The sequence below is a fragment of the Pongo abelii genome, chromosome 10 (genome assembly GCF_028885655.2).
Source record: "Pongo abelii isolate AG06213 chromosome 10, NHGRI_mPonAbe1-v2.0_pri, whole genome shotgun sequence".
In the NCBI taxonomy this organism is placed as follows: Eukaryota; Metazoa; Chordata; class Mammalia; order Primates; family Hominidae; genus Pongo; species Pongo abelii.
Window position 1 is genome coordinate 108,796,570 of NC_071995.2, and position 15,146 is coordinate 108,811,715.

The 15,146-nt window shown below is 42.1% G+C and overlaps 1 protein-coding gene across 3 annotated transcripts in view; it reads left to right on the forward strand.

The window, feature by feature from the left end:
* ANKRD13A (ankyrin repeat domain 13A) overlaps nt 1-15,146 on the forward strand; it is a 40,290-nt gene that overhangs the window by 6,383 nt on the left and 18,761 nt on the right. For all 3 annotated transcript variants that reach the window (XR_008512388.2, XM_002823729.6, XM_009248239.4), the window contains exons 2-6: nt 6,438-6,570; nt 7,564-7,688; nt 10,824-10,869; nt 12,779-12,922; nt 13,571-13,760. Coding sequence is in view for 2 of the 3 variants with exons in the window: in XM_002823729.6 (XP_002823775.1) it covers nt 6,438-6,570; nt 7,564-7,688; nt 10,824-10,869; nt 12,779-12,922; nt 13,571-13,760 (638 nt within the window). In the remaining variant the exon portion in view is untranslated. The remainder of the gene's footprint in view (nt 1-6,437; nt 6,571-7,563; nt 7,689-10,823; nt 10,870-12,778; nt 12,923-13,570; nt 13,761-15,146) is intronic.

Sequence of the window (15,146 nt, forward strand, 5' to 3'; positions counted from 1 at the left end):
TATATAAATAGAATCATATGTGGCCTTTTGTTTCCTCTTTTACTTAGCATAATGTTTTGGAGGTTCATCTACGTTGTGGCATGTTTCAGGTACTTAATTCCTTTTTATCACTGAATATATTCCATTGCATGGATGTACTATGTTTTGTTTGTTAGACAAAAATGTTTCTCCATTTGTCAGTTGATGGACATTTGGGTTGTCACTACTTTTTGGCTATTATGAATAATGCTGCTGTGTGTATTTGTGTATATGTTTTTGTGGGTTTCTTTTTTTTTGAGACAGCTTGCTTTGTTGCCCAGGCTGGAGTACAGTGGCATGATCCCAGCTCTCTGCAACCTCTGCCTCCTGGGTTTAAGCGATTCTCCTGTCTCAGCCTCCCTAGTAGCTGGGATTACAGGTGCACACCACCACGCCTGGCTAATTTTTGTATTTTTAGTAGAGATGGGGTTTCACCATGTTGGCCAGGGTGGTCTTGAACTCCTGACCTCAAGTGATCAGCCCACCTTGGCCTCCCAAAGTTCTGGGATTATAGGTGTGAGCCACCGTGCCCAGCCCCATGTATAAGTTTTTGTATGGGTATGTGTTTTCATTTATCTTGGGTATATACCTTGGAGAGGAATTGCTGGGTCATGTAGTTACTCTATGTTTTAACTTTTTGAGGAACTGCCAGCAATTTTTCAAAGTGGCTGCACTATTTTACATTTCCACCAGCAGTGTATGAGGGTTCCAGTTTCTTCACATCCTTGTCAACACTTGGTATTATCTGTTGTTTTGTTTGTACGCATCCTAGTGGGTGTGAAGTGGCATCTCATTGTGGTTTTGATTTGCATTTCTCTTATGATTAGTGATGTTGAGCATCTTTTCATGTGCTTATTGGCAATTTGTGTATCTTCCTTGGAGAAATGTCTACTCAAATCCTTTGCCCATTTAAAAATTGAGTTATTTGACTTGTTGAGTTGTAAAGGTTGTTTGTATATTCTGGATAGTAGGCCCTTATCAGTATGTGATTTGCAAATATTTTCTCCCATTCCATGGGTTGTCTTTTTTTTTTTTTGAGATGGAGTTTCACTCTTGTTGCCCAGGCTGGAGTGCAATGGTGTGATCTCGGCTTACCACAACCTCCATCTCCCAGGTTCAAGCAATTCTCCTGCCTCAGCCTCCCGAGTAGCTGGGATTACAGGCATGCGCCACCATGCCCGGCTAATTTTGTATTTTCAGTAGAGATGGAGTTTCTCCATGTTGATCAGGCTGATCTCAAACTCCCTACCTCAGGTGATCTTCCTGCCTTGGCCTCCCAAAGTGCTGGGATTATAGGCATGGGCCATTGAGCTCAGCCAAAATTTTGTTCTTTTGCATGTAGATATTCAGTTGTTCAAGCGGCACTTCTTGAAAGGACAGTTCTTTCCCAATGAATTATTTTGGCACCCTTGTTGAAAATCAATTGACCATAAATGTGTGGGTTTATTTTTGGACTCTAAATTGTATTCCGTTGACCTGTATGTCTGTCCTTATGCCAGTACCACGTTGTCTTGATTGCTGTAGCTTTGTGTAGTACGTTTTGAAATTGGCAAGCGTGAAATGTGAGTCCTCAGACCTCTCTCTTCAAGGTGGCTATTCTAGGTTTCTTGCATTTCCACATGAATTCTAAGATCAGCTTGTCAATGTCAGCAAAAAGCCAGTTGAGATTTTGATAGGAGTTGAATTGAATCTATACCTCAGTTTGGAGAGTTTTGTCATTTTAACAATACTGTCTTTTAAACCATGAGCATAAGGATGTTTTTCAATTTATTTAGGTCTTCTTTAATTTTGTGCGTTTTTTTTTTTTTTTTTTGAGATGGAGTTTCTACTATTGTTGCCCAGGCTGGAGTGCAATGGCACAATCTTGGCTCACTGCAACCTCCGCCTCCAAGGTTCAAGCGATTCTCCTGCCTCAGCCTCCCAAGTAGCTGGGACTACAGGCATGTGCCACTACGCCCGGCTAATTTTGTATTTTTAGTAGAGGTGGGGTTTCTCCATGTTGGTCAGGCTGGTCTCGAACTCCCGACCTCAGGTGATCTGCCCACCTCAGCCTCCCCAAGTGCTGGGATTACAGGTGTGAGCCACCACACCAGGTCAGATCTTCTTTAATTTTTTTTAAACAATGTTTTATGGTTTTAAGAGTACGTAAGCTTTATATTTATTGTGTTATATTTATTCCTAAATGTTTTATTTTTTGATGCTATTATAGATGGAATTGTTTTCTTAATTTCATTTTTGAGTTGCTCATTACAAGTATATAGAAATATAATTGATTAGTTATTGATCTTGTGTCCTGAAACCTTGCTGAACTCATTTAATAGTTCTAATAGTTTTTGGTGGATTCCTTAGGATTTTATACACAAGATCATGTCATCTTCCTTTCCATTCTGGATGCTTTTTATTTCTTTTTCTTGCCCAGTTGCCATGACTAGAATCTCTAGTACAATGTTGACTAGATATGGTGAAAGAGGACATCCTCATCTTGTTCCTCATCTTAGAGGGGAAGCATCCAGTCTTTCACCATTAACTATGTTAGTTGTGGGTTTTTTAGAGATGCTTTTTGAGGAAGTTTCCTTTTATTCCTAGTATGTTGAGAGTTTTGGTTTTTTTCTTTTAATCATGAAGGGATGTTGGAGTTTTGTCAAATGTTTTTGCTGCAGCTGTTGAGATGATCGTGTATTTTGTTTTATCCTGTGATATGGTGTAATACGTTAATTGACTATCTGAAGTTATACCATTCTTATATTTGTAGGATAAGTCTCAGTTGGTCATAGTATATAGTACGCTTTTTATATGTTGCTGAATTTAGTTCACCAGTATATTGTTGAGGATTTTTGTATCTATATCATAAGAGATGTTAGTGTGTGGTTTTCTTTTCTTATGACGCATTTGTCATCAGGATAATAGTGGGTTCATAAAATGAATTGGAAAGTTTTCCTTCTTCATCTATTTATTGGAAAAGTTTGTGAAACATTGGTATTAATTCTTTAAATATTTAATAGCATTCACCAGTGAAGTCCAGGCATGGTGGCTCATGCCTGTAATCCCAGCACTTTGAGAGGCTGAGGTGGGCGGATCACATGAGGTTAGGAGTTCAAGACCAGCCTGGCCAACATGGCAAAACCCCAATTTTACTAAAAGTACATAAATTAGCCAGGTGTGGTGGCAGGCACCTGTAATCCCAGCTACTCAGGAGGTTGAGGCACAAGAATCACTTGAACCTGGGAGGCGGAGGTTGCAGTGAACTGAGATTGTGCCACTACAGCCTGGGCAACAAAGTGAGACTCAGTCTCAAAACACAAAAAAAAAAACCATCTGGGCCTGCATTTTTTTGGTGGGCAGTTTTAAAATTACTAATTCAATCTCTTGTTATAAACTTATTCAGATTTTCGGTTTCTTTTTGAGTCAGTTTTGCTGGTTTGCATTTCTGTAGGAATTTATCTTGTTCATCTAAGTTGTCTAATTTGTTGGCATACAGTTGTTCATGGTCTTCTTTTATTTTATTTTATTTTTTGAGACGAAGTTTTACTCTTGTTGCTCAGGCTGGAGTGCAATGGCACAATCTCGGCTCACCACAACCTCCGCCTCCCGGGTTCAAGCAATTCTCCTGCCTCAGCCTCCTGAGTAGCTGGGGCTACAGGCATGCACCACCACGCCTGGCTAATTTTGTATTTTTAGTAGAGACGGGGTTTCTCCATGTTGGTCAGGCTAGTCTCGAACTCCCGACCTCTAGTGATCCACCCGCCTTGGCCTCCCAAAGTGTTAGGATTACAGGCATGAGCCACCGCGCCCGGCCCATAGTTTTCTTTTATAATCCTTTTTATTTCTGTAGAGTTGCTAATAATATTCCATCTTTAATTCCTGATTTTAGTAAGTTAAGTCTTCTCTCTTTTTTCCCTGGTCTATCTAACTAAATGTTCGTCAATGTTGTTGACATTTTCCAAGAACCAGCTTTTGGTTTTGTTGATTTTCTCTGTTGTTTTCTCTTCTCTATTTTACTCATTCCCCCTCTACTCTTTATTCACTTATTGTTTTAAAATCACACTGTCATCATAATACAATTACAGCATTTTTTTTTCTACTGCCTCTTACTTCAGATGAGAGAGATGCAGGAAGGTCTGAAGAGTTACAATTATCCAAGAAATGTGTGCTGCTCTGTGGCTTATCCATAGGTGCTCCTCTGTGGCCCAAAGTAGAAAAAAAGTTAACATTGTAATGTATTTGGCTTTTATTTTGTACATCATCTCTAACTGTTGCCCAGGAGTTTGAGTGTTTTCTGTTTGTTGTTTTGTTTTGTTTTGTTTTTGAGACGGAGTCTCGTTCTGTCACCCAGGCTGGAGTGCAATGGCACAATCTCAGCTCACTGCAACCTCCGCCTCCCGGGTTCAAGCGATTCTCCTGCCTCAGCTTCCCGAGTAGCTGGGACACCAGCCAGGCTCACCACCTCGCCTGGCTAATGTTTGTATTTTTAGTAGAGATAGGATTTCACCATTTTGGTCAGGTTGGTCTCGAACTCCTGACCTCAGGTGATCCACCCGCCTCGGCCTCCCAAAGTGCTGGGATTACAGGCATGAGCCACCGCGCCTGGCTGAGTTCGAGTGTTAATCCTTACTCTGTGCTTTTAGTTTTGCTCTGGGGTGTGAATTGTAGTAAGTAGTTTCCCCTTTCCCATGATAAACATTTTTACACACCTCCCCTGTGGCAGGTAGTGTGCTAAACCTAGCACCTTTCATTTAGATTGAATTTGTTAGGTAAGAAAATACTTAGTTTATGTAATAGACGTGTAGGAAGATAATGAGTTCGCTAATTATTTCTTTCCTGCTAAACTTCAACTGAATTCATAGTTCATAAGTTCATCGTCTTGTTACTTTTAAGAAAATATGCAAGTTAGAGACTAGGATAAGAGAATCTAGAAGATATTAATATGACTTGGATCCTACCCTTTGGAATTCTCCGTCTCTTTGGTGCGATGGACAAGTCATAACCTTGGGAAGAGTCAGGGAATCATGGGAGGTATGTGGACTGGGCTCCAGGATACAGGAAGGTATTTTCGCACTGGGGGAACACTGAGGCCTGGGCTTGGTCCAGGAGGACTTATGTTCAGCTAGCAGATGTCTTCAACCACGTCCCTATTCCTCAATAAGAGTTATCTTCACTGTGTAATAGCCATGACATAGTTTTCGCAAAACAGGGAAATTTGATAGCTATTGGATTGTGGTGGTTTACCCATGATCCTGCTTCACTTTCCTAAGTGGCACTTTCTGCGTATCTTCAGAGACTGCAGGGGTAGTACCTGAATAACAGCTAGCATCTCAAATCAAAATAAAGCACATTTTCTAAGATGTATTATGGCGTTTAAAAAGTTTTTACAGGCTGGGCATGGTGGCTCTTGCCTTTAATCCCAGCTACTAGGGAGGCTGATATGGGAGGATCGCTTGAGCCCAAGAGGTCAAGGCTGCAGTAAGCTGTGATCATGCCACTGCACACCAGCCTGGGTGACAGACTGAGACCTTGTTTAAAAAAAAAAAAAAAAAAAGTTGTACCTTCCAAAAGTCCATGGCAGTTTGTTGTATTCTTGGAAGAACTTTCAGAGTCACATTTGCAAGCAGTGCTCAGGCATTGAGACTTAGCTCACAGTAGAGAAATTGCTGCGTGGCTCTGGAGATGCAGTGCAGGTGCCAAAAGCGGGGCGAGAGTGGCAGAATAGGAATGAAGAGGTAAGAGCCAGGTGTGCATATCTAGCATGGGGAAGAAAACCCTCGATGGGATGGACGGAAGTGACGCATGTGCACTCGCTTATTTCTCTGTGAGTAGATCCACATACATGCCTGGCAGATCATGCTTGCGGTCTGAAGGACCCACAGATGCTGCTGGAGTTTATGTGCTACTTCAAGGCAGGTGGAACTCGATACACAATAATGAGAGTGGTGTTTTGGTGGGAATCCAGCTAGAGAATGTAATTTTATTCTGACCCAAATTATCTTCTGTGCTTTCAGTTTTGATTAAGGTTCTGTACTTCCTGTTCTAGACTTGAATGCTGATATGTGCTTGAGAAATCCCCCATGTTCAGTGTTGTCCGGTGATTGCATTTCATGAAAGCTCCTGGCCTTATTTAGACTTAATTTGAGTGCTGTCGAGAGCTTAAAGTTGTGTTGGATGATCTGGGGCCTGTTGCCAACATTTATTTATTAGGCACTTAACTTTATAGAAAAAGGAATTCAGTAACTATCACCTTCATATATAACCCCCAAATTCATATTTTAACTGTGCCCAAATGCAAACATACCTTCTTACATGTGTTGCTCTAATTAATGCATAAATATGTTTTCTATTTTTTGTACTTGAAATATCTGTCAAACACATTTCCCTATTTTAATGTAATACATCCAATTATATAAATGCCAGTGTTTCCTTCACAGAATGTGGAGGCTGTGGACCCACGAGGTCGAACATTATTGCATCTTGCTGTTTCCTTGGGACATTTGGAATCTGCTCGAGTCTTACTCCGACATAAAGCAGATGTGACAAAAGAAAATCGCCAGGGATGGACAGGTAAGTATACTTTTACAATAATTTAAAGTCCGCCTGAGCAACATGGTGAAACCCTGTCTCTACAAAAAAAAAAATACGAAAATTAGCCAGGTGCGGTGGCGCATGTCTGTAGTCCCAGCTACTCAGGAGGCTGAGGGGTTAGGATCACCTGAGCCTGGGGAGGTTGACACTGCAGTGAACTGTGATTGTGTCACTGCACTCCACCCTGGGCAATAGAGCGAGGCCTTGTCTCAAAAAAAAAGGTCATTCATTTTGGTTTCTCTTTCTGAATAAAGGCCAGTCTCAATTATACTTTTCCTTGGAGTCATCTTTATCTTAAGATTTCTCTCTTGGGACAAGGGATGGGGACAAGGAAACGGGAGCCCAGGATGATGCAGGTTGAGTCCCAGGCCAGAAACCCTTGGTAGAGAATGACTCCTCATCCAGAAACAGCTCTCAGTGCAAACTTCTTCCACCATACATGAATGTGGAAGCCAGTTTTCCCCTGAGGAATACGGTTACCTCCATTGAATCCATGAAAATAGGCAAAAATCAAAAATAAACTGTGGCTAAAAGGAGGCTCTTCCTGGGAAATCCTGGCATTTCACTTGTTTGTAAGCTCTTCTACCATTGGTCAGAGTAATTTTGTGTTGACTGAGCAGGGATACTGTAGGCCAAGCCCTGCCTGCCAGGTCTACCTATAACCACAGTTACATGTTGTGTGATCGTATAGTTAAAGCCAACTGTCTAAACACATTGTCAGGATTTTGGAACCAGTGGTAAGAATAGGGGTCGTGAGAGGTGGAAGGGGTTTGATCAAGGTGCTAAGGGTACTCTATGTTTTTTACTCAGTGAAGAGCTAGCAATCAGAAGTCATGATCATCAATGGTAAGGTTGGACTGCAGCCCTTTTCTTCTGAAGAAAATACTGGTCTTTGATCTAGATACTTTTTCAGCCTGGTTTTGGAATTTGTCAGAAAGTATAAGAATTAAATTTCACCCTTTTGTTTTCCAGTTTTACATGAGGCTGTGAGCACTGGCGATCCTGAGATGGTGTACACAGTTCTCCAACATCGAGACTACCACAACACATCCATGGCCCTTGAGGGAGTTCCTGAGCTGCTCCAAAAAATTCTCGAGGTATCCATGAAAATGTGGCTAGGCAATAATCTGAACTAAATGCTGATACAATTACTGGAGACACAGTTTGACATCCTTGTGTGCCTTCCTAAAGAGTTTTCTGATTTGTGAATATGAAATACTGAATACCGATTACATTATTCCTTGCCCTTCTAATTTGTGGAAGTGTGAGGTCTTTTACAAATTACACTTCTAAGTCACTGGGCTTACCCTTTTAAGTACTATTTAAAAATTATAATTTAGCCCGGTGTAGTGGCTCATGCCTATATTCCCACCACTTTGGGAGGCTGAGGCAGGAGGATTTGCTGAAGCCCAGGAATTTGAGATCGGCCTGGGCAACAAACAAAGCAAGACTCTGTCTCTAAAAAAAAAATTAGCAGGGCATGGTAGTGCATACCTGTAGTCTGAGCTACTTGGGAGGCTGAGGTAGGATGATCGCTTGAACCCAGAAGGTTGAGGCTGCGGTGAGCTACCCCTGAGTGAGGGTGCAGTGATCGCACCCCTGCACTCCAGTCTGGGTGACAGAGCAAGACCTAAAATAATAATAAATATAATAATATAATAATAAATGATAATAAAGTAAAAATTAGAACTTAAGGAAAATGGACATCAAACAGTTAATTTGTTTAGGTGCCTGTTTTCTTGAAAGTAGCCTCCTGAGCATCAGTAATCTTAAGGAAGTTGTGATGGGCATCACTTACTATGCAGAGATTTTCAGATTCTGTTAAGGCTCAGAGGTCCGTGTGTAACTTCTCCTTGCCAGGCTTGTCACTTCAGCTATTAGTATTTTGAGACCTTCAGTCCATTGCCCTAATTCATTTATAGAGAAAAATTAATAGCTCTATCGAGAAAAGGAACAACTTTATTAGAAATAAGACAATCAGCTGGGCGTGGTGGCTCATGCCTATAATCCCAGCACTTTGGGAGGCTTAGGCGGGTGGATCACGAGGTCAGGAGACTGAGACCATCCTGGCTAACACAGTAAAATCCCATCTCTACTAAAAATACAAAAAATTAGCCGGGCGTGGTGGTGGGCACCTGTAGTCCCAGCTACTCAGGAGGCTGAGGCAGAAGAATGGCGTGAACCTGGGAGGTGGAGCTTGCAGTGAGCCGAGATTGCACCACTGCACTCCAGCCTGGGTGACAAAGCGAGACTCTATCTCAAAAAAAAAAAAAAATTAGTGTCAAGGATTTTAATTTTTTTACTCATATTGGTCCATTGCGATGGACTGCACTGAATTGTATTCTTTGCTTCAAGTTATAGAGAGCCCATAAATGACCTGCGTACTTAGTGGCTCCAGAAGCTGTCATTGATGTCTTGTCTTTCAACAGTATCTCCTTATAACATACACCAGCCTTTCTTACCACCTGTCTCTTGGAGGTTGTCTTTGCTCATCGTTGGAATGCTGGCAGATTTTACTCCAGGGTCGATTCTTGGCCCTCCTGCCCTGTGCTTTGGTAAAAATCATGGCAAAGCCTTGCAAGTGTGTAGGAACAGGAAGAACACCTGGAATTTCTAGCATTTCTAGCATTTCTCTTGTTTTTTTTTTTTGTAACGGAGTCTCGCTCTGTAGCCCAGGCTGGAGTGCAGTGGCGCGATCTCGGCTCACTGCAAGCTCCGCCTCCCGGGTTCACGCCATTCTCCTGCCTCAGCCTCCCGAGTAGCTGGGACTACAGGCGCCCACCACCGCGCCCGGCTAATTTTTTTTTTATATTTTTAGTAGAGACGGGGTTTCACCATGGTCTCGATCTCCTGCCCTCGTGATCCACCCGCCTCGGCCTCCCAAAGTGCTGGGATTACAGGCATGAGCCACTGCGCCCGGCCGCATTTCTCTTCTTGAAGAGTAACTTTTAGATTTCTGAATCTTTAGGAACTTATAGGAATGGTAGGTAAGAGAATAATCCTAAACAGGGCTGCTCTGGTGGTTTAAAACTTCAGAAAGTCAAATTCTACATGTTTCAGAGGAAAGTGGAGAAAAATGTTATGTTAACTGGAGGGAAAATCAACTTCCGGAGGAAGTGAAGTCTAGCAACCTCTTTCGGTTTCACAGAGTAGTTCAATAAATAGGAAGCACTTGCCAGCACACAAACCTTTTACAGTCAAGTTCCTCGCTGAATGGATGGAATTGACATTCCCTGCCCTTTGCCTAGAATAGATGGTTACCCACATTTGCTTGGCAGTGCTTAAGCCCATCTTCCCAGGCTCATCTTTCTCTTACTGTTAGGAACCTGACTGGAACCCTGAATCAGGTTTGACTTTTATCCCCCTCCAATCCTCTTAGTCTCTTGCTTTCTGTTCACTTTCTTTCTTGATTTTTTGAGATGGGGTCTCACTCTGTTGCCCAGGCTGGAATAGTGCTATCTCAGCTCACGGCAACCTCTGCCTCCCAAGTTCAAGCGATTCTTCTGCCTCAGCCTCCCCAGTAGCTAGGATTACAGGCGTGTGCCACCATGCCGAGCTAATTTTTGTATTTATAGTGGAGATGGGGTTTCACCATATTGGCCAGGCCGGTCTCGAACTCCTGACCTTAACTGATCCACCTGCCTCGGTCTCCCAAAATGCTGGGATTACAGGCATGAGTGAGCCACTGTGCCCGGCCATCTGTTCACTTTCTTAATATCTAGACATATTTTATATCAAGGTAAAATAACACTCTAATATTTAATAAAATAAGTAATGGGCTTACACTTGTTTTTTCTTTTTTTCTTTTTTGATACAGTGTCTCGCTCTGTCGCCCAGGCTGGAGTGCAGTAGTGCAATCTTGGCTCTCTGCAGCCTCCACCTCCTGGCCTCAAGCAATCCTCCCACCTCAGCCTCCTGAGTAGCTGGGACTAGAGCGAGCCATCATAGCCAGCTATTTCTGTATTTTTTGTGGAGACAGGGTTTCGCCATGTTGCCCAGGCTGGTCTCAAACTCCTGAGTGCAAATGATCACCTGCCTCAGCCTCCCAAAGTTCTGGGATTACTGGCATGAGCCACCTCACCCGGCTAGGGGCTTACATTTTGTTTCTTCTTATTTTCTCTTTTCTTTTTTTTTTTTTAAACCCAGGGTTTTTAAGAACCCTGTTAACCCCTGCTTATGTTGTGTTGATAGTGCCAAGGGTAATCTGTTTTAAACCTTTGTCTGCCCTTCAGGCTCCGGATTTCTATGTGCAGATGAAATGGGAATTCACCAGCTGGGGTGAGTGGCTGTGGGCTCGTTATTTATTTCTCTTTCTAAATTTACTTAGCCCGCATGTAGGTTTATTTTTCCTATGTAAAAGTTACGTGTATTTTTTTTAGTCAAGGAAATACATAGTGAAGAATAAGGAAAAATAATCACCGATAGTCCCATTTAAACACAACTGTTAATGCTTTGGGTGTTTTTCATCCAGTCTTCCCCGCCATGCATAGGACTTTTCCTCCCAGGCATTCATGAAGGTAGTATATAGACAGTTTCATTTCCTCCTTTTGTCATTTATAGCCGACATCTATATTATTAGTTTTAAAATGTCACTTTATTTTTATTTTTTATTTTATTTTTATTTTTATTTTTTTGAGACAGAGTCTCACTCTGTTGCCCAGGCTGGAGTGCAGTGGCACGACCTTGGCTCACCGTAATCCTCATCTCCCAGATTTAAGCGATTCTCATGCCTCAGCTTCCTGAGTAGCTGGGATTACAGGTGCGTGCCACTGTGCCCAGCTAATTTTTGTATTTTTAGTAGAGAGTGGGGTTTCACCATGTTAGCCAGGCTGGTCTCAAACTCCTGACCTCAGGTGATCCACCCACCCCAGCCCTGACCCCAAAGTGCTGGGATTACAGGCATGAGCTACGATGCCCAGCCTAATTTTTGTATTTTTAATAGAGATGGAGTTTCATTATGTTGGCCAGGCTGGTCTCAAACTCCTGTCCTCAGCTGATCCGCCTGCCCCAGCCCCCCAAAGTGCTGGGATTATGCGCATGAGCCACTGCACCCAGCCCAAAATGTCACTTTAAATTGCTAGAATTTTAATAAGTAGATTTACCATAATTTACTAATTTCCTTATGTGGTTTAGCTTGATTCTTTTAAACTTGTTATTCTAAACAAGATGAGGTGAATATTGGAATAGCTTTTTTTTTTAACAAAATGGATATATTTCTCTAAAGTATTACATAGGCAGTTGACTGACAGTATATTTCCATAGATGTTCTACTTTTATTTCTTGTAGATAAATTAACGATAACTCCTAACTTACAGGGTTTCAGCTGTTTCCATTTCCAGACTTCCCTTTCAAGCAAGAAGTCATATTTGTATGAAATGTTTAAATGACATAAAAGTACGTAAAAGAATAGAACTTCAGATTGTTTTGAGAAATGAAATTTTTTTCTAATGCACATAGTCACTCTTATTTCAAGTTTTGTTAAAAAGTGGCATACTTAGGCCGGATGCAGTGGCTCACTCCTGTAATCCCAGCACTTTTGGAGGCTGAGGTGGGAAGATCACCTGAGGCCAGGAGTTGAAGACCAGCCTGGCCAACATGGTGAAACCCCGTCTCTACAAAAATACAAAAATTAGTCGGGCATGATGGTGGGTGCCTGTAATCCCAGCTACTCGGGAAGCTAAGGTGGGAGAATCACTTGAACCTGGGAGACGGAGGTTGCAGTGAGCCAAGATTGTGCCACTGTGCTCCAGCCTGGGCGACAGAGCGAGACTCCGTTTCAAAAAAAAAAGTGGCATACTTTAGACATTTGATACTCTGAATGGTGGGTATGACAATATGGTAGGCCATAGCCATATGGCAAGAGTTGCATATGTGAGTGAGGAAGGCCAGATGGACAGACATTATATAGTGGAGACAGACCCCACTATAAATTGGGGCTCATTTCGGGATCAAGAATACTCTTGGGAAATTTATTTAGACTTTTTTTCTGATGAATGGAACGGAAGGTTCATTTTGATTTTTCAAGAGTGATTTCCTGTATGGTAAATATGAGAACCAAGAAGTCCGTTGTTTGATGGTCACCATCTTGCCACTCCCCTCCTTTTATTAAATCAGAATCTTGATTTCCTGGCCTAGGTATTCTGCTTGGCCCTTAAGTTTTTCTCAGTAGTACACTTCTCTCCTCCAGTGCCCTTGGTTTCTAGAATATGCCCGAATGATGTCTGTCGCATCTGGAAAAGTGGTGCCAAACTGCGCGTCGATATCACATTGCTGGGATTTGAAAACATGAGCTGGATAAGAGGGAGGCGTAGTTTTATATTTAAGGGAGAAGGTGAGTAACTTCTCTCGTAGTAATCACTGCTCAAGCAAAATTACAGGGTGATTTTTAACCAAGAAAATGCTTTCACATTCATGTGACTTTTCTGTCTGATCCTTCCTAGGGCATGTTTTTTTGGTTATTCTTATTAATTATTCAGCTCCCATTCCTGTCTTCGTTCTTGTCTGGCTAGTTCTCCGTCATGTGTCCTTTACCACCCAGCAGTTACCCTTGTGATGTGTCTGCTTCACTTTCCTGAGCCTTTGAGCACAGGCCTTCTGTGTGTATCTCTGTGTAACCCTCCATAATCAGGCATGAGAAATGGCATTGCTCACCCAATGTTGTGCATACATAATTTCTGTGAATTCTGTAATAATATATTTTATAAAGGACATTGATGGAATATATTGCTAATAAGAATGCAAATTATTAAAAAAATTCCGCATCTTTGGGGAAGATGGCTCAGAGCTTCCTATGTGTTGTGGAAAGCTGGTCAGATAATCCCTGTGCAAATAGGTAGTCAATAATCAGTACACTGTAGGTTTTATCAGATAGCACCTGGGAGGACACACATGAAAGATGATACATTTTAACATACGAAACTTCCTTGTTTTTGCATCTTCCCTACTTTGCACTTAGTTATGCCTTTGTTTCCATTAATAGACAACTGGGCGGAGTTGATGGAAGTCAACCATGATGACAAAGTGGTCACCACCGAACGCTTCGACCTTTCCCAAGAAATGGAGCGCCTCACTCTGGACTTGATGAAGCCAAAAAGCAGGGAAGTTGAGCGGCGGCTCACAAGCCCTGTCATTAACACCAGCCTCGATACTAAAAATATTGCTTTTGAAAGGTACAAATTTAGACTCTAAATTTTAATGTCTAATCCCCATGCTGCCATCTTGAGTGACATGTATGTATTAATTGGAAATTATGGATGGATTGGGTTTTTTCTAATATGACATAATAAACACTAGTGGGTTTTAAGATTGATCTCTAACCAATAGAAATTGTAGCTGACACTCGACACCATCATCATTTTTACAGTTAAGTCTTAGAAGACTTAACCAACATGAAGAGTATGAAGAAATGTCTTCCTTTTCTTTTATGTGCCCTTTCTAGTGGATTTTACTTGAATCCTATTTTTGTCTTGGTGTTTATGGATCCACAATACTCAGTCCCAGACCACAGAGCGTGGAGTTTCTGGAGGTTAGAATTGACCCAGTACTGAGTTCAGTTGTACTGATATTGGTCAGTCAGATTCACACTTAATATATAGTTAAACGTTTGTTTGTTTGTTTAACCCACCTGTGAGGTTTAATAGTTTAGAGCAGGAATCTGGAGGGGATTCAGTTCTGTTCCAGACTCATAAAGAATTCTCCAGAGAGGTCTGTGCCTTGGTTAATCCAGATGAGAACACCATCACTGGTCATGTGCCTCTGGGCCACATGGAGGGCTTGGGGGGGCCTTTGAGTAGAGGCTGTCAAAGCTGTTCGCTTGTTTCTACAGTGGAGAACACTGACCCAAGGGAGTCCTAAGAGCACTGATAGTATTTGCCTAGGATGTCACATCCAGCTTTCTGCAAGCCAAAGTAGCTTAGCCTGAGAAAATGGACACTATTATCCTGATAGTATTTGCCTAGGATGTCACATCCAGCTCTCTGCAAGTCAAAGTAGCTTAGCCTGAGAAAATGGACACTATTTTCCTGATAGTATTTGCCTAGGATGCCACATCCAGCTCTCTGCAAGCCTAAGCAGCTTACCCTGAGAAAATGGACACTATCATCCTGGACTTAGGCCTTCTTTTCTCTTGATGAATATAACAACTGTCCTCTCATTATATTTTTCTTTTCTTTCTAGTATAAAATTGGTTAATAAATGTGTTTAGTCAAGCATAAAACTTGTTAAGTATCCTTTTCTTCTAATTTAGATTGAGCTGTGGAATTAGGACATCTGTTTGTAATAGAAGAAGAAACCAGTGTGTCCAGGGCTGCTGCTAGGGCAGGAGGGTGGCATCCCTGGAGGCAGGGTCAGTCCTCTTCTGCCAGCCTCCTTGCACTGGCCTGGCCAGTTGACATTCATGGTCTTTCAGGGACAGCAAAATTTAGGGACTGACTGGCTTTCCCTGGGAGGATCTTGGAAAGACATTTCCAGGCTTCCGCATACCCCTCTGCAGACAGGGAGGCCCCTTCAGCTTAGGGCTCTGTTCATAACCCCAGAAGGCAGAGGAGGCTGCCTTT